The sequence below is a fragment of the Nomascus leucogenys genome, chromosome 15, assembly GCF_006542625.1.
Source record: "Nomascus leucogenys isolate Asia chromosome 15, Asia_NLE_v1, whole genome shotgun sequence".
Lineage (NCBI taxonomy): Eukaryota > Metazoa > Chordata > Mammalia > Primates > Hylobatidae > Nomascus > Nomascus leucogenys.
The window spans coordinates 16,604,231-16,630,691 of record NC_044395.1 but is presented as its reverse complement, the minus strand read 5'-3'; the positions used below and the strand labels follow the sequence as shown (position 1 = coordinate 16,630,691).

Below are 26,461 nucleotides of genomic sequence, written 5' to 3'. Positions count from 1 at the left end.
ACAAAGAACCGGCAACATCCTCATGACAGTCAGCCTTGGGAGCTTCCAGGGTTGTCTTCATCCCCAAAATAATCAAGAGCCCTCCAAGAAGTAGGTGTTCAGCCACCCTGTTCCAGGGTGAGCAGAGTCCCCAGGGGGTTGGGGAAGGCAAAGGGATGAAACATCTATGGGGGCACAAGTGTGGGGTATACAACCTTCCCCTTGTGAGGCAGGGGCGTTGAGGCCCTCAGATGCTGGAGATCTGGCAGCGCCAATGGGATTACCAGGAAAGGAGCACCTAGGGTTCCAGTTAAGATCCTGGTGAAGCATCAGCCTACCCTGCCCTGAACCCCTGAATAAAGCCACACTTGAGGGATTTTCAGGGAAGATAGTTTATTGTCACCAGTAGACCCAAACAATAAGACAAATTGCAAAAGAAACAGTCTGCTCCCAAAAGCAGATACATCCCAGCAGTCGAGTCATAGAGGGCCATCTCAGTTTCTCTCCCCTTCCAACCACCCCTTCCAACCTCTCTACAGCACACACAACCGAGAAAGTGCATATGTAGTTGGGTTTTCCCCTCCAAGTGCACAAAGCGCAAGAACATTCCAAAATTTGCCTTTGGTGAATCAACTCAAAACACTGAGAAGTTATTACACCTCCCCACACACACACAGTGTAACTTTTGGGGTGGGTGTGGTGAGATGTTTGATATTTGTATATATAATATATCTATACCTATAGAGAGAGACTATGTACAGTGCATCAGCAAGCTTCAATAAAGGAAGACGCCAGCAAGAGGCACAGCAAGAGACACAGGCTGTCCATCCTTAAGACATAAGTAGGAAGGAAGATTTCTTGCTTCATCACCCGTTAACTGCACCAAGCCATTCCTATGGCCTGGAACTATCCTTTTGCACCTGCCCAGTATTTTCAATTGTCTGTCTGCTTAACCTGACCTTGCAAATATTTACCAGCCCAACCTCCCCAAGGAGACTCGCAGAGAGAAACATGGATCCGATCAGCTTTTCCTTTTTATAAACTGAAAATAACTGTGAAGAGTCCATAGCTAGGGGGCAGATAGCTATTTCCAAAGCCAGTTCCAAGGCACCTCAAGGCATTTCAGTCCTGAAAAATTGTGCTTTGTTCTTATAAGCTAAATCCCATGGGTTAGCCAGCCCGTCTCTCTTTGCAGTGGCCCTTAATTAGGAGGAAGAGACAGATGGGGGGTGGGGGCAGGGGGAGGTTCTGAGAGAGCAGGAGAGGCTGGAGCAGTTGAGAAAGTCAGCCGACTGAAACCAGCAGAGCGTGGTGGTGGGAACATGCAGCCAGAAGTGGGGCTTGAACCCCAGAGTAGGAAGAGGAAGAACTTGTCAGCTTAAGTTAGGAAACAGGGTAGAGAAATGGCCGCTGTGGAAACATCTCTCTGGTTTTCCACCTCTACTTACAGAAGCCCCATTTTGCTCCCAACTTCACCATCCTGGGGGAGGCAGCTCTACGAGTCCTCCGGAGGAGATTCTAAGAGGCTCCAGAACAAAATGCATATGAGGGCTGAGCACCTGGGACAGAGACGGCTCCTGACCCAGCCCCATCTGCCGGGGCCCGGAGGCCCATGAAGAGACATTGCTTTTCCTAGGCCCCAGTTGGTCAGGGCAGAGGAAAAAAAGACTCCAGGAATCTTGGGCTTCTTGATGGAGAGTTAGAACTTCTCAGAATACACTAGGAAAGCCCGCAAATAATTCCCCTAAATGTTATGGATCCTGGAAAAAGATAAGTTCGCAACATCAGCACAGCTCCTCACTCAGCCTGGGAGAGAAGGACACTTAAAGGGTGACCAAAAAAATGAAATCTGCAAGCTGCAGAAATAAATACAACCACTCTTGGTCTCAGCTGGCATGAGGTGCCTGCCACCCACCTCTCTGCCCCCAGCTGGCTGGCTCGAGGATGGGCAGCGTCCATCTGCTGCAGGCATCCTGGCGGCTTAGCTCACCCCCATTGGCAGTGTGTTGATTGGCAGTTAGGTACTGAGCTGATGAGTTTAGCATTTCCAGATGGGCTTGACTCACTCACCTCACCCAGGTGTTACCAGGCTGGTTGCCCATCCCCCACTCTGCACCCACTCTGCCTGGCCTCTGCACCCTTGACCCTGTTGTATTGCCCCTCTTCCCTGCTGTTTCTCCCTTCCCAGGGCCCAGATTCTAGAATCCCTTCATCTTCCCCTACTGTAGCCTTGGAAGCAGTGTCTTGCAGAGGTGGAATTAGATGCACCAAAAAGTTAATTTTGGTCCCTACAGTGCCAACCTGGCAGTCCCCAGTGCTTATGGCTTTGTGTATATCCCCGGTGCCCGGCACAGTGCCTGGCACATAATAGATGCTCAATAAGTGGTTGCTGAATTGAAGCAAATTAAGCTGAATGTCCCAGATGATATTGCTCTCTCCCCAAATTGGCAATCTGATGGGCAGAGGCAGGGATTGGTCCCTGAGACTGTCACGGTCCTGTCTCCACCCCCTTTTCTAGACTTATTCCCTACACTGGGCACCTGACTCCCTGAGCAGGGGTGGGGCTGAGCTCCTGGAAAGGCTGGGAAGTGCAGGGGCAGGGAATGGGGCATTTGCCAGCAGCTGTGCCCTTCACACTCGCTCCCTCCCTCCCTGCTTCCCTCCACTCCTCCTCAGTCCAGGCCAGAGGGGCCGGGCTCCTAGGAGAGGGTCAGGGCTAGAGGAGCCCACCCCTCCAACTCGCCCCATCATGGACCAGGCCACAGAGGCCCCTCCCACTGGGAAAATGATGGCTCTGTTGATTCAACCTGGAGACTGAGGAGCCAGAGAAGAGGGCAGGACCCTCAGTTTCTGTCAGTTGGAACCTCAGTTTCCCCATTTTAAGTGAGTGACTTGGCTAGCTGATCTCTGAGGATCTTCCAATGTCATGTTCTCAGAGTCAGTGTTTCTGCCTCTTGCTCTTTCTCTCAGGCCTAACCAATTTCCATTGAATGTGAGTGTAATGGCAGTGATGCTTGGCTCCCCACAATTGCCTTTTTTTTTTTTTTTTTTTTTGAGATGGAGTCTCTCTATGTCGCCCAGGCTGAATTGCAGTGGCACTATCTCAGTTCACTGCAACCTCTGCTTCCCGGGCTCAAGTGATTCTCCTGCCTCAGCCTCCCCATTAGCTGGGATTACAGGCACATGCCACCACGCCCAGCTAATTTTTGTATTTTTAGTGGAGGTGGGGTTTTTCCCATTTCTACTAAACGGATGGGGGTAATCGACCCGCCTCGGCCTCCCAAAGTGCTGGGATTACAGGCGTGAGCCACCGTGCCTGGCCTACAATTGTCACTTTTGTCCCCACGAAGGGAGTTGTTGGGAGAGGAGTGAGTAGCGTGGCCGCAGATGGGAAAAGGCTGGCATTGGCGGCTCAGGTTCCAAGGCCTCCCCTCATGCTGGCCTCAGGCTTTCCCTTCCCTCTATGTAGCCAAAAGCCAGGTGGAAACCCCACCGAGGGCAACAGGGAGAGTTCCCACTGAAGCCCCAAAGAAAGCTGCCCCATCCTGCGCATGGCCTCCTCATTTCCCAGCCTTGGCTGCCCCTGCCCAGGCGAGGGTGGTTACCCCATGGAGAAGGCAGAGCCTGCAGCAACCTGCATTCACCATGGAGCCCAGCCCTCAGTCCCTCAGCTGACTTTGAAACTGGCCTCTGTTGGTGGGTCCCCGCTGGGAAACATGGCCCCCTACCTGGAGCTGCTCTTCCAGTCTGGCCTCATCCACAGTCCCAAGGGATTAGGAGCCAACGGGAGCCCCGAGGAGGCCACTAGCAATGGAAACGAGGGCCCAACATGGCCTCCTGGGCCAGGGCACACGTCCAGCTTTGCCTGCAGCCCTGGCTTTCCGTCAGTGCCCTGGAATGCACAGTCATCCCTTTAACATGCCCCTCCAAGTTTCAGGAACTCATCGTCACCTCCAGCCTGATGGCTGCTCTGGGCTGGGAGCAGGGCAGGAGCACAGCCATGCCAGGCCAAGGCCCTCCTGAGGGAGCTCTGTCAGCACAGGAAAGCCCTCCCTCCCCACCAGGTCCTCTCTGAAGCCACTGCCAGGCCAAGCACTGGGCAGGTGGACAGCGGCCCCCTCCTCTACCCCTGCCCACCCACTCCCTTCTCTCTGGGGACCCTCACATGTGCCTCCTGCCTCCCCCCAGGGACTGGCAGGTGGGAGCCCTTTCTCTCCTCTCCCCAGGGCCCACGCGTCCCAGAGCATGGCAGGTTTCTCGGATGGAAGAGAGTGGGTCACTCTTGGTGCAGGGTGGGAGATACGAAGTGGGGGGTTCAGGAGGCCCCAGGTGGGCCCTGGGGTCCTAGGTCACGGGAAGCACACCAAGAGCGAGCAGGCAGGGTCACTGTACAGGGCAGAGAGGGGAGGAGACGGGACACGGGAGGCTGCAGGGCCGGCCACCCACTACTTGGCGCCATCATCCGGATTGCCTTCGCCGTCCGTCTTGCCCTCCTCCTCGGTCTTCAGGTCATCTGTGCTCAGCTTCTGCTCTTTTTTTCTCCTCACACACTTGACCACCATCAGCACCAAGATGACCACAGCCAGGAAGCCCCCGACGGAGGCACCCACAATCACGGCCACCGTGGAGTCCCGCTCAGGGGGCTCTGGAAAGGAAGCAGAGCCACTGAGCACCAGGGCTGGGAAAAGGGCCTCCCCCACCACCCCACTACCCGTGGCATGCATGGAACCATCCTGACTTTACTCTCCTCCACAGACAGGACTTTAGCAAAGCCAAAAAGCAATCCAGTGACTGACCCTGAAGCGCCCCCACCCCCAAATCCCAGGACACCCAAAGCCCCCAGAGGAGGTAGTGTGATGAAGTATTTAAGAGCATGAACTTTAAGATCAAACAGGCCCAAATCTGAGTCCTAATTGTACAACTTACAAATTGCGGTGACCTTAAGTAACTTATCCTCTCTAACCTCAGTTTTCTAACCTGTAAAATGGGGTTAATAATAGTACCTTCCTTAAAGGTTTTCGTGAGGGTGAGATAATGCATGAACAGAGCTTAGCCCTATGACTGAGACATAGAGGTGCCCGATAAATGGAAGCTGCCATCATCACCATCATTATTATTGCTGTTGTTGTCATTTGAAACAGGGTCTTGCTCTATTGCCCAAGCTGGAGTGCAGTGGCGCAATCGTGATTGACTGCAGCCTCTATCTGCTGGGCTCAGATGATCCTCTCACCTCAGCCTCCCAAGTAGCTGGGAGGATAGGTGCAAGCCACCATGCCCAGCTAATTTTTGCATTTTCTGTAGAGATGGAGTTTTGCCATGTTGCCCAGGCTGGTCTCGAGCTCCTGAGCTCAAGCTATCTGCCTGCCTCAGCCTCCCAAAGTGCTGTGATTACAGGTGTGAGCCATCACGCCAAGCCCCATTATTAAGACTGGGATTATAGTCTATATCATTACCAGGACTCTCTGGGACATGTTCCCAGGTTCTTGAGGACTAGAGGGAAGAAAATGGATTCCTTCTATGCAGCACAAACGGTTGCTCCCACCCTCAGGAGGGCATGGCCTCCCCAAAGTGCCCCGAGCGAATGCTGCGGAGAGTAGGTGGGTGGGAAAGGTCAGGGCCCCGCAGCTGGCACCCCAGCCTTCACCTTCCATGAGGACCTGCAGATGGATCTTGCCGTGGCCACGGTGGCGGTCAGGGGGGTTCATGATGTAGCAGTTGTAAATCCCCTCATCCTCCGGCTGCACGTTTCTCAGCATCACGGACACATCGTACTTGCTGGGGTTCCCCGAGAACTCCACGCGGTCTTGAAACCGCTCCAGCTTCAGGTTAATGATCTTCATGCGGAACTGGAGGAACTGGGGATGGAGCAAGGGACAGGATGGGTGGCTGGATGAGCAAGGAACTACAAGGACAGTGAGGATGCCCCCTCTTCCCATCCACTCCTTTCCTGGGGAAGAGAGGCAGTTACCTCTGTGAGGCACCTGGGTGCTCAGCACACCTTGTTTCAAAGCCTCCAGAGCACGCAGCCCACCCAGGGTCCTCTGGGGCCCTAGTGCAGTGCAGGGTCGGGTGGTAGATCCGGGGGCTTCATGCTGCAGGGCTCCTACCTCCTTCCCCACCCCCGCCTTCAGCCCAGGACTCACCATCTCCTCGGAGCAGTTGTTGCACTCCTGGTAAGTCCAGTTCAGGGAGAACTGTTTGTGGTTCACTGTGTAGCAGGAGTTGAAGGTGCAGGGCAGGCGGGCGTCAGAGCCGTTGAGGACATTGAGGGTGGCAGGTACTGTGACCTCCATGCTCCGTCCTGGTGGCACTGCAGATGAAGCCACAAGCTGGTGAGAAGTCTGGCTGAAAGGGCTGGGGAGGGGCAAGCCCTCTGTGCCTGGGGGTGTTGGGGGATGAGGCAGAGCAGAGCTACGGGCAGGGGACTGGGTCCCTGACAGCTCCAGTTAGTCAGGAGGTGGGAGTTATTGTTATTTGCAACAGGGTCTCTGTTGCCCAAGCTGGAGTGCAGTGGCGCAATCATGATTCACTGCAGCCGCGACCTGCTGGGCTCAGGTGATCCTCTCACCTCAGCCTCCCAAGTAGCTGGCAGTACAGGTACAAGCCGCATGGAATTGGGCTTCATTCTTCCTGGCAGGGGCCCACTCAGCCTCCCCAGTCCATACTCCTGGAGTGGGCAGGCGCATATGGGGCACCAGATGTGGTCTTTGGGGCAAAGCGGGGCGGCAGAGCAGGTAGGGGAGGAGAGACACCAAATCATCACATCATCTATATCTGTCAAGCCAGGGGCAGCCAAATGGCCCCAAGCCTTTTCTAGAACCACTGTTAGGCACCCCCACCCCCTGTGACACTTGCCCCAGTTCTGTCACATGCTAGCAGAAGACCACAGACAAGGGGCTTCACTATGCTTGCCTCAGTTTCCCCCTTATTCTCACCACTTCTAACCATCTCTGCTGGGCCAAAGCCCTTCCAGCTGAAACTGCAGGGCTCCCCTGCAGTTCTGTTCTCAGGACAGCAGCATGAGAACAGCTGGCGATTTGGAAGGCCTTGCTCTCCATATCCCAGGGACAGAGCAAAGCTGTGTCCCAGCCCAGCCCAGCCCCCTACCTTCCTCAGGCTTGTGACAGACAAGAAAGAGGCAGACAAGCTGTGGGAGGGAAGAGGTGCCCCAGAAGGTGAGGCACCATTCCAAGGACCAGCTGATGGTTCTGCAGGGACAGGAGTCCCTCTTGGAGATGTCAGGCCTGGAGACACTGCAGCAAGGAGCTGCTATAGGCGGGCAGGGTGGGAGCCGCTGGTTCTGTGGAGTCCTATTAGGAACACCAGACGTAGGCCAGGAGACCTTGGTGCTAGGGCTGAGAAAGGCCTGTCCCACTCTGACATTCTAAGCAGGACAGAGCCCACAGGGAGGTGAGTGAGGGGCCTGGGGCAAGACACGTAAGGGGCATCCACTGTCTGGTCGTGGAAATACCTCCTTAAATGTCACACCCTAGGCACCTCACTGGACTCACCTGAGCCCTGGCCTTCATTCCAAGATGCTCTGCCTGTATCCTCAAGAACCTTATCTCAGAAGATTCCTTTTCTTTATGGAGGATAAATAGCAGTGTTCAGCGTCATTCATTCACTCATTTACCAAATATTTATAAATCACCTACTGTGTGCCAGGCACTTAGTCTAGGCCCTGGGGGTTACTGCTGTGAACAGGACAGGCAGAGTCACTGCATCATGAAGCTTATATTCTGGGGAGAAGGATAGACATCAACAAGGAAAAAAATCATGGAGTTGAAGGTAGAGACACACGGCAAGGTAGAGGGGCATTGTCTGCTGTCGGGTGGGCAGGGAAGACTGCTCTGAGGGGGACACGCAGGCAGCGCCCACCTGAAGAGAGGGAGTGAGCCCGTTGAAGTTTTGAGCGAGTCAAGTTCCCAGGCAGGGGTACTCCCAGGGGCCAAGTCCCAGTGGCTGGAAGGAGCTTCGTGTGCCTGAGGCAGAGGGAGCAGAGTGACTGAGGGGGTGCATGGTGAGACCTGAGGTCTGAGAGTTAGGCAGGGACCAGCTCACAAAGGCTTTCTGGGCCAGGATATGGAATTAGGAGTTTCATCTTTGGAGTGTGATAGGAGGTCCCTGCAGGGTTGGGGAGTGTGGGGGCTGCTGGGAGGCTGCCCAGGCAAGCCCGATAGAGGCTGATGTGGGAATAGCGTAGACAAGGGTATGCGACTAGACTTGGGTTCAATCCCAGCTCCAGCCTCAGAAGCTGGAAGAGTGGGGGCTGCTCCTTTGTAAAACGCAGTTGGTGACACCGATCTCCCAGGGTTGTTTCGATAATGAAAACAAGCACTAAGTATTCAGCAAATGGTAGCTGCTATTATCCTCAATTCTCCCCAAGTTCTGCCTTGCAAACAGGAAGGGCTTGCAGGGGAGCCTCTGGCCTGGCCTGAGGGCACCTTGGAGAGTGCCCCCCTCCAGCCAGTCCGTAGTAATTGGCGAACAGCCCAGGCCTGCAGGGCTCCTATTTTTCAAACTTTTTTTTTTTTTTTTTTTCTGCACAAAGCTGCAGAAGCAGCTGCCCTGCAGCCTGCAGGGAAATCAACGTCTGCCTGGAGCAGCCTTCTGCCAGCCCCGCCCCTGGCCCGAGTGACCAGGGCAAGTGGCAGGACTTAAGAACCAGAGATTCTCTGAACTGGCAGCAGCCCTGGATGGAGGGGTAGGCATGGGGACCTCATCTGTTCTCCAAGCTGGGAGACAGGTGTCACCATCTGCGTTTTCTAGAGGAGGAGCCCAGGGCCGAGGATTCCAGGTGTAAGCTTAAGTGCTCATTAGGGGAGTACGGACTGGGGAGGCTGAGTGGGCCCCTGCCAGGAAGAACAAAGCCCAATTCCATCTCCTGTACTTTCATCGCCATTCTGAAAGCATCTGGCACCGCACCAGCCAGGGAGGAGGTGTGCAGAAAATGCCAACAGCATCTCCATCTGCAGAGGCCTAGAGCTCTGAGGGAAGGCATTGACAGTGCTTGTCCTGAGCTTACCTCCCATCCCAGGAATGTCCTGCCCCTCTAGCTCTTCCCTTGGAAGGTCGATCGTCTTCCCAGGGGCTCCCCAGACCAAAAAGTCTGCGTTCTGTGAAGCCCGGCGGACCCTGCGCGGGCCTCTGCCCCGCCCCCCCCAAACCCAAGGCAGTGCTCCAGATTAGAACTTGAACCCCACCATCTCGAAGGAGCTAGCACCCTGCCGTAGGGGAGGGCAGGGTAGAGAGGAGTGCGGGGGCGCCTTTTCTGGCCGGCAGGACTGGGGCAGCCGGGAGAGGTGCAATGCGGGCTCTCGCTCCCCACCCTGCAGCGCAGCACTGCAGAAGGTACGGGGCGGAACACGCGTGCCCTCTAGTGGTCACAGAGGTCAAACTTGAAGTTCCATCCTGCGGAGCGAGCATGGGATCCGGAGCCATAGCTGGAGCTGGGATCAGAAACCGTAGATCTAGCCCCATTGTTTTACCGGTGAGGAAAGACAGGCCATGAGAGCCGCACACAGAGAACAGGGACAAGCTGAGGCCAGAATCATGGTTCCTAGCCCCTAATCCAAGATCCCCACGTGAGCCTGTGGCCTCACCAGGATCCCGGCAGCTCTAGGGTGCTGGCCTCAGACCTTCCACCAGTCCAGGCCCTCATTAAAGACGAGGAGACCATGGCTCAACAAGGTCAGAGCTGTGAGCAAAACTCTGGTCTCTTGATTAACTCTCCTGCTTCGGGAAAGCACCTGAATGCATGGCCAAGGCCACAGAAAGGACTTCATCACGGCCACAAACCCTTACAAAATGCTTACAACGAGCCAGGCACTGTCTAAGCACTCTATATATATATCACCTCATTTAATACTATCAAAACCCTGTTATCGCTCCCACATTCCGGATGAGGAAGATGGAGCACAAAGAAGTTAAGAGACGAGCCCAAGTTCACGGCTACTAAGAGGCAAAGCTAGAATCTGAAGCCAGCCTGCCTGGCTCCTGACAGGGTTGAGGCATTGAAGCTGAGTGAGGAAGTGAGCCCCATTCCAAGGCATCCGGGGTACCAGATCTCTTACCGACTATAGTGGCAGGTCCAACTCCAGGCAGGCCGGCCAGCAGGGAATGGTCCCATTTAAAGGAACCTCCATATAAGGGGGGCCCACAATCTTCCTGGTTGTCCCATTTGAGACCAGGTCTGGGGCTTGTGTCTCCTGATTTTCAACTCACAGAAGGGAAATGATCATCAACGGGATGTGGCTTCTGATCTTAGATCCAAAATCTCAACAGTGGCGGGCCCCCCGCTGTCTCCAAGGCACATCTAGTCATCCGCTGTTCTAACTAGCCCATCTTGCAGAGACTATGAAAATTTGCTCATCTGCCAAATGCTGTCTCTTGCAGAGACTGAAAGTTAATCTCCTCACTCCTCTTTCCACCCTACAGCAACCTATGAGGTAATTATTTTCTTCTTGGTTTTTTTTTTTTAAGTGTCTAAACAGATGAACTGTCTCCCGGGGCAGCCCTTGCCTCCCAGGTGAGTGTGGCATCCAGCCCGTATCTCTGCACCTGCACTGCCTTACCATCCAGACCCTTCCTGCTCCAGGGCCTCCCCAACCCCGGCCACGCCAGTCCATCCCTGTGCAGCCAGGAGCAACCCACCCTCATCACTCCTCACCTCCAAACCTCCAACGGCTACCCACTGCTTTCAGGATCGAGTCCAGGCTCCTGGGCACAGCTTCCAAGCCCTTTGCCATCTGGGACCAACCTATACCCTAGCCTCATCCCCTGCCAGCCCCCATTCCCCCAGGTCTCCTTCACTCCAGTGACTCCAGTTCTGATTTTTTCTGAAAACACCACCTTCCTTCCCTTCTCCATGCCTTTGCACGTATTTTTGCTTCAGGTTGAGAAGCTTGTTTGCCCTCCTGCCCCTGAACCCCTTCTACTTATCCTTCAGGTCCCAGCTTACAGAGCATTAGCCTCGGTGACTGTTTCCCCAGTGTCCTTGTCCTCACCCCAGCCCTGTACCTATCTCTTCCACATGACTTGGGGGCAGAATGGCAGGATAGTTAACCTCCCAGTGCCTCAGTTTCCTCATCTGTAATATAGGGGACATTAAGCCCAACTTCATAGGGCTGTCGTAAGGATTAAATGACTTACTACCTGTAGGAAGCTCAGCACAGTGCCTAGCACACGGCCCGGACAAAAGTTAGCTGCGACTATGATGATCATTATTGCTATTATTGTTGTCATACATACAATGTTGTCTTGTTATTATTTGTTCACGGGCCTGTTTCCCTCAAGAGGCTCCGGGGAACTGATTCTTATTCATCTTGGTATCCCTGGCACCCAGGACAGTGTGTGGCAGAGCGGGGACTCAATAAAGTCTACTAAAGGAAGAAGAGACAGCTTTCTCTCCATGTCTGGGTCCCTGCCACCACAAGCAGCAGATATGTGCAGTGGGCTAGAGTGAGGACTAGACTTCACTTTCTTTCTTTCTTTTTTTAAGAGAGAGGGTTTGGCTCTATTGCCCACGCTGGAGTGCAGTGGTGTGATCATGGCTCACTGCAGCCTGGAACTCTTGATACTCCTACTTCAGCCTCCTGGAACAGTTAGGACTGCAGGTACATGCCACCATGCCTGGCTTATTTTTCTTTTCTTTTCTTTTTTTTTTTTTTTTTTCTGTACAGACAGAGTCTTGCTATGTTGTCTAGGCTGGTCTCCAACTCCTGGCCTCAAGTGATCCTCCCACCTCGGCCTCCCAAAGCACTGGGATGCAGGCGTGAGCCACCGTGCTCAGCCCAGACTCCGCTTTCTGTGCCTCCCCTAACATAATCCATACATTGGTAAGCAGGCCAGCGACTGTGGAGTCAACGGTCTCAAGAAAAACTTGAGGGCAGTCCAGTCATTTGAATTGTTTCTGGCTAAAACTAGCCTCATATGCTTCTGTCGTGGGTAGAGCTGGTTGCCCACCTGCCCTTTCTCTTTGCCACCTCCATAGTCATCCCCACAAGCCAAGCCCCGACAGAGTCCCCTCCCTCGTCAATTGTGGCATCCTCCATCCTGGGGATCGAAGCTACTGCAACACCACCAAAGTTCCATTGTCAACTCAGCCCTCAGCATTGGAGTGCCAGGGACATGCCTCATTACAGCACCAATCAAGTTCAAGTTCAAGGTCCCCATTCCTGCAACCTCTCCCACTCAGCTTTGCAGAAGCTTTAGCTTCCTCCCACCACCATCTCCCCACCGCCAACACTCAGACCTCTTCATCCCAGACTCCCTCTTCCTCACCCTAGCCCAGAGCTCCGGGTCCTGGTCACTGAGCCCCCTTTCTGTCTTTACTTAGCCATGGCTCTCACCAGGCAGCTTCTCTCCTGCAGGAAGTGCTTCCTAACTCCTGAGGGAGGGGTCCTGTCCTCCAGCTGGGGCTCCTTACAACAGGCCACTCACCCAACTCCCCTTCTTTCAGCCTGTCCTGAGACTCTGATCAATTAGGTACTGTTAATATAGCAGTGCCATTTCTTCAACATTGGGGGCAGTGGAATCCAACATTTAAGAGAATGTGCTGAAGTCAGACACAGGGAGTTCAAATCTCAGCTCCCGTTACCATAGTCATCTGTTTCCTCCCTGTAACCTGAGTATAATAGAATCTACCTCAGATTGCTGTGAGGGCTAAACAAGATACACAGTGCCTGGGCTCACGAAAAGCATTCTTACTTTAGCCATCGTTGAGTTCCTGCCGTGCGCCAGATCACAAACATGTCAGGCAGTAGGCATTCTTTAGTTTACCCGGGAGGGAACTGAAGCTCAGAGGGGTTGAGTAACTTGCCTGTGATCATTACGTAAATGACAAAGGTGGCTGGAAACCCAAGTCCTGCCAGAAATTCCATAGCATTCCTGCTCTGATGTTAATATGCCAAGTAACTCAGCAAAGCAGGCTGGCAGGGCCTCTGCACTGTCTGTGTTTAGCACTCCTACTCCAAACCCAGCACATCACACCACACAAAGAGAGAGAGGCTTTGTGGTGGGGAATAGTTCCATCAACAGTCCTTGGACTTGACGCTCAGTTGCTGCTCCAGCAATAAGTAAGTTTAGGAGCAAGAATGAAACGCTACAAAGCAGGCTTGCAAATAACTTTCTAGCCCACTTCCCCACCAGGAAGTCTCTGAGTGGTCAAATACAAAATTAATATTTGGGGCCACTTGACAGGACAGTCTGCAAGACTGGGCTGGGCAAGTTCTGAGGCTGGATTTAAAGGGCTGCAACCTTACTCAGCCTGTGGGTTCCATTTTTTTCCTGAATCTCTACACCTGGCCCTTCCTCCATTCCATCCGGCCCAAACCAAAGGTGGCTTCTCCATCAGTGCGTGCCTCAGCAGGTCTCCTCCCAACCCAGACATCATTCCCCAAGCCCGCTTCCCACCTACTCCCACACACGTTCCAATAGATCAGTGAGACCGAGTGCCAGGAAGCCAGACCCAGACTCAACTTTCTGCCACCAGCTCCCCCGCACACTCTCCTAATACCCTAAATCCACCAGGGTCGAGGTTCCGAAAAGAAGCCCCTTAAGGGAGCATTAAGTCCCAGGACCCCACATTTGCGGCAACTACAAAAAAAAAAAAATCCCTGAAGAGACTGCAGGTCAATCCACTCTCTGCCCCACCCCCCACGTAGGTCCACTTAGGGGAAATCCAGAGGAGATTCACCTCCCTTGACAATTGTCAGCCCCCAGCAACACTCAGATCCCCTGACCCAACATTTCTGTGACTAAGTAGTCCCAGGGTTCTGCACTCCCCAGCAACGTCCCTTCCAGTCCCCAGCACCTCCCCTCCCAAGGACACAGAGGGAAATGCTAGCAATGTCTTCTTTCCTATCCCCTGCCCCCATCCTCTTCACATTGCGGCTACACTTCTGAACCCTCGGGAGCATGCAGATGTGAGTCTAACTTACCCAAAGAGAAAAAGAGACTGAGCCCCGTGAGGCTGAAGGCAGGGCGAGGTAGCCAGGCATCTCTGTGCATTTTCAGAGACTGAGATGTTAGTCGGGTGGGCTACGGGAGAGGGTGATTTGAGGGGGCGAGGACTACAAGGGAGGAATGGTTGGATGCTAAAAAAAAATGCACGGATGTACTTCAAAGACATATACAACATTAAGGAAGCTTTATTTCCATCTCTCTAATATGGCCGGCTTGTATGTTGCTGCTAAAAAGAGAGAGAGAGGGAGTGTGTAAAGGAGAGAGAGAGAGAGATGGGGGGAGAGAAAAGGGGGATGGGGTAAATATTGTGGTTGGTGGATTTCAAAAAGCAGGTGGGAGGGCATAAAAAAGTCATTTTGAAAAGAACAAAATCCCAGAAATTTTTACCCTCTAAAACAAGAAATAATACAAACCCTGCCTTTTGACCTCACTGGGATGATTGTTGGATTTTGAAAGCTATTAGAGGAATCCATTTATTTTCAAGATTCTGGAAACGGAAACACCTTTTGTCATTTAAAAACACCCCCAGGCTGGCACAGTGGCTCACACCTGTAATCCCAGCACTTTGGGAGGCCAGATGGATCGCTTGAGTCCAGGAGTTCAAGACCAGCCTGGGCAACATGGCAAAACCCATCTCTACTAAAATACAAAATTTAGCCAGGCATAATGTCGCACACCTGTAGACCCAGCTACTGCACCACACTCCAGCCTGGGCCCTGCCTCCAAAGGCAAAAAAAAAAAACCCTAAAAAAAAAAAGGAGATGCTTGTTTTTGTGTTATTGAAAAGGGTTCAGGAAAGTGAGTTGGAGAGACTTTCAAGAGGTAACGATTTCCTCATTCTAGCGTTTCCTCTGAAAACAGAACATGTTGAAGCAGGCTGATAGAAAAATACCCAAGAGATCTTACAATCGAATGTAACACAGGCCTTTGGAGAAATCTGATTCAAACAAATCAACAGGAAAGAAAAGTTTTTGAGACAATTGGGAAAAGTTAAATATGGACTACATAGTAGATTGTATTAATGAATCATTCTTAATTTTGTTGGGTGTGATAAAATGTGGTTTTGTCCTTTAACATCTCTATCTGTTAAAGACACACATGGATGGCCAGGTGGGATGGCTCACACCTGTAATCCCAGCACTTTGGGAGGCCAAGGCAGGCAGATCATGAGGTCAGGAGTTCAAGACCAGCCGGGCCAGCCTGGTGAAACCCCGTCTCTATTAAAAATACAAAAATTAGCCAGGCATGGTGGCGTGTGCCTGTAATCTCAGCTACATGGGAGGCTGAGGTAGAAGAATTGCTTGACCCCGAGAGGCAGAGGTTGCAGTGAGCCAAGATCATGTCACTGCATTCCAGCCTGGGCGACAGAGCGAGACTCTGTCTCAAAAAAAATAAAGACACACATTGGTGTGTTTATGGGTGAAATAATATGATGACTGGATTTGGTTTAAGATATTCAAAGAAGCCACGCACGGTGGCTCATGCCTGTAATCCCAGCACTTTGGGAGACCGAGGCAAGTGGATCACCTGAGGTCAGGAGTTCGAGACCAGCCTCCCCAACATGGTGAAACCCTGTCTCTACTAAAAATACAAAAATTAGCCAGGTGTGGTGGCGTGTGCCTGTAATCCCAGCTACTTGGGAGGACTGAGGCAGGAGAATTGCTTGAACCTGGGAGGCAGAGGTTCAGATCACTCCACACCCCAGCTGGCCAGAGTGAGATCCACAGGAAGATTACCACTATGCCACTGGATAGTACATATTCCCCAGCCTTGGGGAAGCATCTAACGAGGAGGTGTAAGAGACCCTACTCCAATGAAGTAGCAGATCCATGCAGATCATGATGTGATGGCCCTTTGTACCAAACAGGGAGCAACTAATATTTTTGAGCATAACTCTGTGCCAAGCACTTTATTGTGATATCTCAATTTTTTTTTTTTTTTTTTTTTTTTTTTAACAGGTCTCACTCTGTCACCCAGGCTGGGGCATCTCAGCTCACCGCACCTCTGCCTTCTGGGTTCAAGCAATTCCTGTGTCTCAGCCTCCAGAGTATGCTGAACTACATGCACATGCCACCACCCCCAGCTAATTTTTTTGTATTTTTGTAGAGACAGGGTTTCACCATGCTGACCAGGCTGGTCTCGAACTCCTGACCTCAAGTGTTCCACCTGCATCAGCCTCCCAAAGTGCTGGGAATACAAGCATGAGCCACCATGCCCAGCCTGTGATATCTCAGTTTAATCTTTTCTTTTTTTTTTTTTTTTTTTTTTGAGATGGAGTCCCGCTCTGTCACCCAGGCTGGAGTGCAGTGGCGCAATCTTGGCTCACTGCAACCTCCACCTCCCGGGTTCAAGCAATTCTCCTGCCTCAGCCTCCCAAGTAGCTGGGATTACAGGTGCCTGCCACCATGCCTGGCTAATTTTTGTATTTTTAGCAGAGACAGAGTTTCACCATCTTGTCCAGGCTAGTCTTGAACTCCTGACCTTGTGATCCACCGACCTTGGCCTCCCAAAGTGCTGGGATTACAGGTGTGAGCCACTGTGCCCCGCCCTGTCAGTTTAATCTTAACCCTGGGATAGGCGATTTCTTTTTCCTTTGTCCTTTTTCTTTTTTAAAAATTTATTTATATTATTATTATTATTATTATTAATTATTGAGATGGAGTCTCACTCTGTGGCCCAGGCTGAAGTGCAGTGGCATGATCTTGGCTCACTGCAACCTCCGCTTCCCAGGTTCAAGTGATTCTCCTGCCTCAGCCTCCTGAGTAGCTGGGTTTACAGGTTCCCATCACCATAATTTCTTTTTTCTTTTTCTTTTTATTCTTTTGTTGTTGTTGTTCAGACAGAGTCTTACTCTGTGGTCCAGGCTGGAGTGCAGTGGCACAGTCTTGGCTCACTGCAACCTCCACCTCCCAAGTTCACATGATTCTCCTGCCTCAGCCTCCTAAGTAGCTGGGATTATAGGCTCCTGCCACCACACCCGGCTAATTTTTGTATTTTCAGTACAGACGGGGTTTCGCCATGTTGGCCAAGCTGGTCTCTAACTCCTGGCTTCAAGTGATCTTCCCGCCTTGGCCTCCCAAAGTGCTGGGATTATAGGCATGAGTCGCTGCACCTGGCCTTTATTCTTTTTTTTTTTTTTTTTTTTTTTTTTTTTTTTTTTTTGAGACGGAGTCTCACTCAGCTGCTTAGGCTGGGGCGGTGGTGTGATCTCGGCTCATTGCAACCAGCATCTCCCGGGTTCAAGTAATTTTCCCTTCTCAGCCTCCTAAGTAGCTGAGATTACAGGCACCCATCATCATGCCTGGCTAATTTTTGTATTTTTAGTAAAGGCGAGGTTTCACCATGTTGGCCAGGCTGGTCTCGAACACCTGACCTCAGGTGATCCGCCCGCCTTGGCCTCTCAAAGTGCTAGGATTACAGGCGTGAGCCACCACGCCTGGCCTATTCTTTTTTTAATGGCAAATGAGGAAACAGAGGCTCATGGGGCTCAACCCACCCAAGTTTACATATGAGAGTTTAAGGGCAGAGTCAGGATTCAAACCAAGGTCTTCATGAAACTCTGGGTGTCACCAGCATTCCACATTGCTTAGCACCAAGGGAAGGAGACATGGAGCTACCCCCAGGTTGTCTAGAAAGGCACCAGGAAGAGAAGACCAACAAGACACATGAAGCAATTAGCCTCTGCAGGTGACATAAAAGCAAGGGCTAAGAGGCAGGCTATGGAGAAACAGTGAGAATCCAGCACAGTGCCTGGCTCAGGGCAGAAACTTCGTCAGCAGGCGGTGAATGACTGCACGGGGGCACACCTGAATGAATTAATGAATCTGGAGAGGGAAGGGAGGAAAGTAGACATTGTGGAGGAAATGAAATCCTGCCACGGCCTCTCAAGCTGTTCTGGGCTGGGGAGGAGCAAGGGGGCCAGGGCTTTGAGGCAGAGTTGCCAGAAGGCAGAAAGGTGGGTAGTCTAAGAGCCCTTTGTGGTTGTCCCTGCCGAGATCACACACAGACTCTGTCCCCAAGTGCCTCTGTCCCATCCCTAGGGTCTGGCTCTGGCTGGCCCATTCACAAAACACAGGGCCCACAGGGCAGAACTGCAGGGAAGGAGAGGTGGGGCAGCCTGGGAAGAAAAGTCTCCTTCAGTCGCCATGCCTGGCCCCATGCCCAGTGCCCTCAGGCCCTGAGGTCTACCCCGCTGTCAGCAGCTCACAGCTGTGCCCCGAGGGGTAGACTGGCACAAGCAGGGCCTCAGCTCCCGCTTAGGCGCGCACTGCCAAGTCCCACTCTGCAGCACAGCCATCCATGCTGCCGCAGACACATGTCAGCTCTGCCCCGTTGCCAGAGATTTTTGGTTTGACGTAGCCGGCCTCCTCTTTTTTTCTTAATGCAGCAGAGGGTGCCCGTGAGGCCCAGAAACTGAAGGAAGCTGCTTGCCTGGCCTCACTTGGTCTCACATCAGGTCCAGAAGCTTCTATTTTGGAGGCATCTGAGGCAAGAAGTGGATCCAGAAGATCTGTTTTTATCCAGAATTCCGCAAAGAGAAACTGCATATCCAGACTTAGAACAGTCTTCATCCAACTCAGCCCCCCGGGACCAAGGGTCAGGAGGAGCCAGATCAAGGGCGAGGGGCAGTAGCAGGCAGAGCCAAGGGGAGAGAGGAGGAGAGCTACCCCGGAACTTCCCCACAACCCACTTGGGCCTCCAGATGCCCATCTGCTCCGAAAGAGTAAGCCTTCTCCAGGAGCCAGTGAAAGTCTGGGAAGCAGCAGCTGTAAGAGGTGTTTTGCCGAATGAAGACACCAGTGTCAAAGATGTGCTTTTTTAGGAGTGAAGCCCTGTGGTTTTGGCATTCGTGCCCAGGGTTATTTATCAGTGAAGGTTTTATTAGACAGCTCTCAATTACCTACCCTGCCGGGAAAAGCAGTGTTACAAATAATTCAAAGGAAGGTAGTTTCCTTTTATCTTTGGAATGCCTCGTTGAGGCTATAGAGAGCCTCCCTAGTTATTTACCTTAGAGCCTCACTTTTCAAAGTGTGGTCCCCAGGCCAGCATCATGGGTGTCACCTGGGAGTTTGTGAGAAAGGCAGTGCTACAGGCCCCACCCCAGTCCCAAGGAATCCAGATCTGCATTTGTGTGTGTGTGTGTGTGAGATGGAGTCTCACTCTGTCCCCCAGGCTGGAGTGCAGTGGCGCAATCTCGGCTCATTGCAAGCTCCGCCTCCTGGGTTCACGCCATTCTCTTGCCTCAGCCTCCCAGGTAGCTGGGACTATAGGCGCCCGCCACCACACCCGGCTAATCTTTTTGTATTTTTAGTAGAGACGGGGTTTCACCACGTTAGCCAGGATGGTCTCGATCTCCTGACCTTGTGATCCACCCGCCTCGGCCTCCCAAAGTGCTGGGATTACAGGTGTGAGCCACTATGCCTGGCCCGAATCTGCATTTTTAACAAGATCTCCAGGTGATTCTTGAGCATATTAAAGCTTGAGAAGCACTGCCTTCAGCCAACATCAAAAGGTTTGCATACCATGAGCAAGGGGCCATTAGAAGCCAGGTTTGGGGGTTCAGGGAGAGAGGAGTAGGAAGCAGGAACAAGCCTCGGATGAAATGCTGGCCTCTGGTGATCTGCAGAGCACACAGCAGTCTGTTCATGAGCTACGAGGTAGGGATGCATATCACTCACCTCTCTTCTCTGCCCCACAAGCTTCTGAAGCCCTTCCTTACCAGGTGAGGTTTCTCTAACCTGGCATGCAGCTTCACATCTCTGTCTTTGCCTTCACTGTTTTCCCTTGTAGGAATGCCCTTTGTCCCTTGCCTGCTCATCAAGCTCATGGTCTTTCTTCAAAAATGCTCCAAAGTCACCTATTCCTGCTCTTCTAAATACCTCTTCTCTCTGCTCCTGTGACCCTGGGTACATTCACTCATTTATCAATCAGATCTCTCATTGAACAAACTCAAGTATCTGTGGAACAGCCCCTATGTGCTAGACACTCAGCTAGGAGCTAGAGACCAAGAAATGAATGAGATACAGCTCACCCTTGGAAAGCTAACATTCTAGATAGGGAGATAAATGCATACACTCGCAATACAGCATGGTGAGTGCAGTCCCATCTACCGGAGACATGGGAACCCAGGGACACCTTATATTGAACTAACAGGAGTCAAAGAGTATTTTTATTAGTTACTTACCCATCTGACCTCCCCAACTAGACTGTAGTTCTTTAAGTACTGAGATTGCGTCTTATTCTTCTGAGCATGCACTGGGCCTCTACTGGTCCTTGAGCAGATGAAAATGAGTGAATATCTACTTCGCATCTGGGGAAGGAGCAGAAATTCCATCAGCCTGACCTCCCCAGTCAAGGTGTGGTAGAACTGGGAATGGAAGCCAGGTCCAGCCGCAATCTGTGCATGCTGTTCCCCTCCACTCCCTAGGAATTTCGTTCGACAAGGGATTGTCCCCCTTGGGGTCAAATGCTACAAGGGTCACAGAAAAGACCTAAAGCAGAATTTTTTTTTTTTTTTGTCCTCAAACTTCGCCCAGGCTGGAGTGCAGTGGCGAGATCGTGGTTCACTGCAACCTTCACCTCCCAGGCTCAAGCGATCCTTGTGCCTCAGCCTCCAGGGTAGCTGAGACTACAGCTCTGTGCCACCACACCTGGCTAATTTTTGTATTTTTAGTGGAGACAGGGTTTCACCATGTTGGCCAGGCTGTTCTCAATCTCCTGGCTTCAAGTGATCCACCCGCCTTGGCCCTCCAAAATGTTGGGATTACAGGCATGAGCCACCGTGCCTGGCCTAAAGCAGAATTTCTAAGAGTTTGAGATCTCTAAGAGAAAATAAAGTATCACACCCATGAAACAATTAGAAGATAAGGAAAGACAAAAGTAGATCAAGTGCAGAGACATCTAAGAAGAGGTGAGAAGTAGGAGATCACCCAGGCCGGTGATCTAAAGCAGGGCCTTGAAGGGATGTTGGTGTGGGGAGGCAAGAAGGAAAGGAAAGAGTCATCCCAGGCAAGAGTACACCAACAGCAGGAAAGACAACAATGCATGGAGCAGAGGGTTCCTGTTATGAAAAAAAATGAGGCATGCAACATCACTAATCATCAGGGAAATGCAAATTAAAACCACAGTGAGATACCACCTTACTCCCGCAAGAATGGCCATAATTAAAAACTTAAAAAACAGTAGATATTGGTGTGGATGCAGTGAAAAGGGAACACTTTTACACTGCTGGTGGGAATGTAAATTAGTACAATCACTATAGAAAACAGTGTGGAGATTCCTTAAGGAACTAAAAGTAGGCCAGGTGTGGTGGCTTACACCTGTAATCCCAGCACTTTGGGAGGCTGAGGCATGAGGATCACCTGGGATCAAGAGTTCAAGACCAACCTGCCCAACGCGGCAAAACCCCGTTTCTACTAAAAATACAAAAAATTTGCAGAGCGTGATGGCAGGCACCTGTAATCCCAGCTACTCAGGAGGGTAAGGCAGGAGAATTGCTTGAACCCGGGAGGCAGAGGTTACAGTGAGTCAAGATCACACCACTGCACTTCAGTCTGGGTGATAAGAGTGAAACTCCGTCGCAAAAATAAAGAGAACTAAATGTAGAACTACCATTCAATCCAGCAATCCCACTACTGGGTATCCACCCAAAGGAAAGGAAGTCATTATATGGAAAAGACACATGCACGTGCATGTTTATAGCAGCACAATTCACAACTGCAAAGATATGGAACCAACAGAAGTGCCCATCCACCAATGAGTGGATAAAGCAAATGTGGTGTATACATACACCATGGAATACTACTCGGCCATAGAAAGGGATGAAGTAATGTCTTTTGCAGCAACTTGGATGGAGCTGGAGGCCGTTATTCTAAGTGAAGTAACTCAGGAATGGAAAACCAAATATGGTATGCTCTCACTTATAAGTGTGAGCTAAGCTATGAGGACTCAAAGGTGTAAGAGTGATGTAATGGACTTTGGGCACTCCAGAGGGAGGCTGTGAGGAGGCTGAGCATAAAAGACTACATATTGAGTACAGTGTACACTGCTCAGGTGATGGGTGCACTAAAATCTCAGAAATCACCACTAAAGAACTTATCCATGTAACCAGAAACCACCTGTTCCACAAAAACTATTGAAATAAAAAAAAAAATACCATTAAAACTTTTTTTTTTTTTTTGAGATGGAGTTTTGTTCTTGTTTCCCAGGCTAGAGTGCAATGGCATGACCTCGGCTCACTGCAACCTCTGCCTTCCAGGTTCAAGCAACTCTCCTGCCTCAGCCTCCCGAGTAGCTGGGATTACAGTCGCTCACCACCATGCCCGGCTAATTTTTTGTATTTTTAGTAAAGATGGGGGGGTTTCACCATGTTGGCCAGGCTGGTCTCGAACTCCTGACCTCAGGTGATCCACCAGCCTGGGCTTCCGAAAATGCTGGGATTACAGGCGTGAGCCATTGCACCTGGCCTAAAACTATTTTTTTTTTTTAATGAAGTATAGATGGGCAGACAAGATGGCACCAGCATACAGAAGGCCATGAACATACAAGGCAGAGTTCACACAGCTTTGAAAGATCTCGGACAGGTAAATCACTATGGCTCGCACCATCTATGAAGTGAGAAAGGTCTCAGCTTTCTGAGAAAACTTTAAGTTCCCTTATTTTTTGAAGAAGAGATGTTCTGGTAGTTGGGTTTTACAGAAGTGGTCAGGGATTGCCTGACCTCCCTAGACCACATCTGCAAACTAGCTGGCCAGGACAGAAGGTCAGTGGTCCTGGGAAACTTTGTTTATGCTGAATTAAGAGGATAACTGCAACCTAAGGCTCTGCAGCTCTAAATAACTGAGCTAACTCAGTGGCTCCCTCCAACCACACACACACAGAGCTAGTGTTTTATGAAGGAAAATGGCCAATTACCAACAGACAGGTGTGCATACTGACCAGTCAAAAGGGAGAAAAGGACACTGGTGGGGGGCAACCAGGAAGAGACAACTAAAGGGCTGGCAGAAGGCTGCAGCCTTTTTTTTTTTTTTGTGACTGAGTTTCGCTCTTGTTGCCCAGGCTGGAGTGCAATGGTGCGACCTCGGCTCACCACAACTTCCACCTCCCGAGTTAAAGCAATTCTTCTGCCTCAGCCTCCCGAGTAGCTGGGATTACAGGCATGCGCCACCACACCCAGCTAATTTTGTATTTTTAGTAGATACAGGGTTTCTCCATGTTGGTCAGGCTGGTCTCAAACTCCCAACCTCAGGTGATCCGCCCGCCTTGGCCTCCCAAAGTGCTGGGATTACAGGCGTGAGCCACCACGCCTGGCCAACAAAAGCCTGCAGCCTTTTGAAGGAGACTCAGCTCATCTTCTACCGATCCCCAGTGGACAGGCAGAACTGTTTTCAGTTGCGATAGCCAAATTCGGAAGCTGCTAGGTTCTCCATTATTCATGAGTAGCTCCGCTCCCTCCACCCTTGGGGCTGCTTTCTGTTGGCAAAGGCCTGTGTACTTCTGCAAACCTTAAAATATGAGAGCATCTGATGTTCCAGGGACCTAAAATACTGCAAATTTAGGTAACAAAACCGCTTTCCAAAGGCTCTACTACAAGGATCTTCAGTAGCTTTCCGGTCCTTCAAAATCTGTCTCCTCAGAGCTATACAAAGCCTTGGCCTAAGCTCAGCTTCCTAACTCAGTCTTTCTTTGGATAGGAAGAGGAGTTTAGGGATTTTGGTAAAGGGCTTTTTGTCCATAGAAATCAAAATTAAGAGATGGGGACTGAATCACCAGAAGATATTGTCATCCCTATTGTTAATTGTGTTATTAAGATTGAATAGCAAAGATTGACTAGCATTAAATAGAAGATAAAATAACCTATTTCTGAGTGGGTTCTTCATTTCTGAGTGACGTTAAGAAGATACATCTACCTGGAAAAACACATTTGAAGGAAATGGAGGGCTCAGGCCAGGCACTATCCCCTATACTACCTCATTCAGTCCTTGCAAAACAAACAAACTGACAAACTTCTGTGAGTCTCCATTTTACATATAGGGAAAACTGCCTCAAAGGACTTAAACACACTTTGCATATTGAAGAGGAAGAGGCAGCCAGGATTTGAACCAGGGCTATTTGATCTTGAAGCCCATTCCCTACACAATTTCCCTTCATGTTCCTGGGTGTAATGGACAAACCACCTCTAGCAGAAGGGCTGAGAGAGAAGCAGGTCTCTTTCCCAGTCCCCTGTAGGGCTGCTTTGGCTTTAGGCGAAATTAGTGTTTGACAACTGTGGACTTCCACCCTCAACCTTGGCTCCACGCCTGTGGATAAGAAGAAGGTTTGTGGGGAAGAAGCCTTGGAGCAGAGATGTGGGCTTCCTCTTCCTCCCCCTCAGTCACAACTGCCGAACCCAGAATGGAAGCCAAACTCTGAATGAATCAAATTTGAATTTGGGCACACCTACACTTTCACGGTCCAAGTGCCTGCTGAGGATCATGTGGATAAGCTGTCCAGCCCATCCTCCTGCTCTTATCCTAATTATTTTCTTGGACCCTGAGCAACAGATGTAAAATCACCATTCACCCACCTAACTCTGTATCCTGAAGGCCATCTTCCAATGCACACAATATTTGAGGAAGTGGAAAAGGGTCCCTTATTCCAGGAGAGAAGTTACTTAGTAGCCCAGAAATGAAACCACTTCCTCTCCATGAACACTCCGGATACAAGAGAGTCCTCTTCCCCCTCTACTTTTCTCACCAATATGTGTCCCTGGTATGTCTGGGACAGGATACTGCCTTCAACACCCATATGGAAAAGCCTGACATACTCCTCATCGAGAGCTGGCAGATAGGAAGGAAGCATTTAATGATGCTTATCCATGTCTAAACTAGAACATAACCGGTGTGTTATGAGAGGATCCTAATGTTTGGAGAGTTGGGGAAATCATTAAAAATGTAGCCCCAGCAGGCGCAGTGGCTCACACCTGTAATCCTAGCACTTTGGGAGGCCAAGGCAGGTGGATTGCCTGAGCTTGGGAGTTCAAGACCAGCCTGGGGAGCATGGTGAAACCCCCGTCTCTACTAAAAATACAAAAAATTAGCCGGGCGTGTCAGCGTGCGCCTGTAATCCCTGTAATCACCTGTAATACTTGGGAGGCTGAGACAAGAGAATCACTTGAACCCGGGAGGCGGAGGTTGCAGTGAGCCGTAATGGTGCCATTGCACTCCAGCCTGGGTGACAGAGCAAGACTCCGTCTCAAAAAAGGAAAAAAAAATGTAGCCCCATTTAAGACTGGATCAGAAATCAGAAAAACAGAAAAGACCTCCTCTTTATCTGGCCCTGCATGGCTAAATATGAAGAAAGGGTTGCAGAGAATAAGAAAGGGTTGCAGAGAATAAGAAAGGGTCTGTGGCAGTCAAGGAAAGGAGACCAGAGCTGAACTCAGGCTGATCCTTAGAGGCTGGAAATTGTTCAGAACCAAAGGATATTCTTTTGTTTCTTCTTTTCCTTCCTCTTCCCTTTCCCTTCCTTTCCTCCCTCTTCCCTTTCCCTTCCTTTCCTCTTTCTTATTTTGAGACAGGATCTCAGCCTGTTGCCCAGACTGGAGTGGAGTGCAGTGGTGCAATCATATCTCACTGCAGCTTCTAACTCCTGGGCTCGAGTGATCTTCCTACCTTAGCCTCCTGAGTAGCTGGGACCAAAGGCATGCACCTCCACACCTAGCTAATCGATTTTATTTTATTTTATTTTATTTTACTTTATTTTATTGAGATGGGGGTCTCACCATGTTGCCCAGACTGGTCTTGAACTCCTGGCCTCAAGTGATCCTCCCCCTCAGCCTCCCAAAGTGCTGGGATTACAAGCATGAGGCACTGCACCCAACCCCAAAGGATTTTTTTTCAATAGGTTTTTGGGGAACAGGTGGTGTTTGGTTACATGAGTAAGTTCTTTAGTGGTGATTCCTGAGATACTGATGCGCCCATCACCTGAGCAGTGTACACTGTACCCAATGTGTAGTCTTTTATCCCTTACCTCCCCACCCTTTCTGAGTCCTCAGAGTTTATTGTATCATTCTTATGCCTTTGCATCCTCATAGCTTAGCTCCCACTTATAAGTGAGAACGTACAACGTTTGATTTTCCATTCCTGAGTTACTTGACTTAGAATAATGTTCTCCAGTTCCATCTAGATTGCTGCAAATGGCATTATTTCATTCCTTTTTATGGCTGAGTAGTATTCCATGGTATATATATAAATGTATATCTATACCGTATTTATTTTCTTCTTTGCATCCTCATAGCTTAGCTCCCACTTATAAGTGAGAACATATGAGGTTTGGTTTTCCATTCCTGAGTTACTTGACTTAGAATAATGTTCTCCAGTTCCATCCAGGTTGCTGCAAATGGCATTATTTCATTCCTTTTTATGGCTGAGTAGTATTCCATGGTGTGTGTGTGTGTATATATTATTTTATATATATATATATTATATATTATATATATATATTATATATATATATACTATATTTATTTTCTTTATCC

General features: G+C 50.5%; 1 protein-coding gene across 1 annotated transcript; it reads right to left on the bottom strand.

The window, feature by feature from the left end:
* Positions 1 to 353: 353 nt before the first annotated feature.
* Positions 354 to 14,232, bottom strand: SCN2B (sodium voltage-gated channel beta subunit 2). Its single transcript, XM_003253218.4, has 4 exons — positions 13,920 to 14,232; positions 6,123 to 6,289; positions 5,624 to 5,834; positions 354 to 4,624 (listed from the first exon to the last, which is right to left on the bottom strand). Exons 1-4 carry the CDS (start codon positions 13,987 to 13,989, stop codon positions 4,425 to 4,427), a joined length of 648 nt encoding a protein of 215 aa, XP_003253266.1. The 5' UTR covers positions 13,990 to 14,232; the 3' UTR covers positions 354 to 4,424.
* Between the last annotated feature and the right edge of the window lie 12,229 nt (positions 14,233 to 26,461).

Bases quoted from the DNA above. Each gene is read 5' to 3' on its own strand.
- SCN2B (XM_003253218.4), bottom strand. From the start codon at position 13,989: ATGCACAGAGATGCCTGGCTACCTCGCCCTGCCTTCAGCCTCACGGGG. The intron at 5,835-6,122 runs GTGAGTCCTGGG...CTCCATCCCCAG, and splicing joins ACAACTGCTCCGAGGAGATG to TTCCTCCAGTTCCGCATGAA. The intron at 4,625-5,623 runs GTGAAGGCTGGG...CTTCCTTTCCAG, and splicing joins TCTGCAGGTCCTCATGGAAG to AGCCCCCTGAGCGGGACTCC.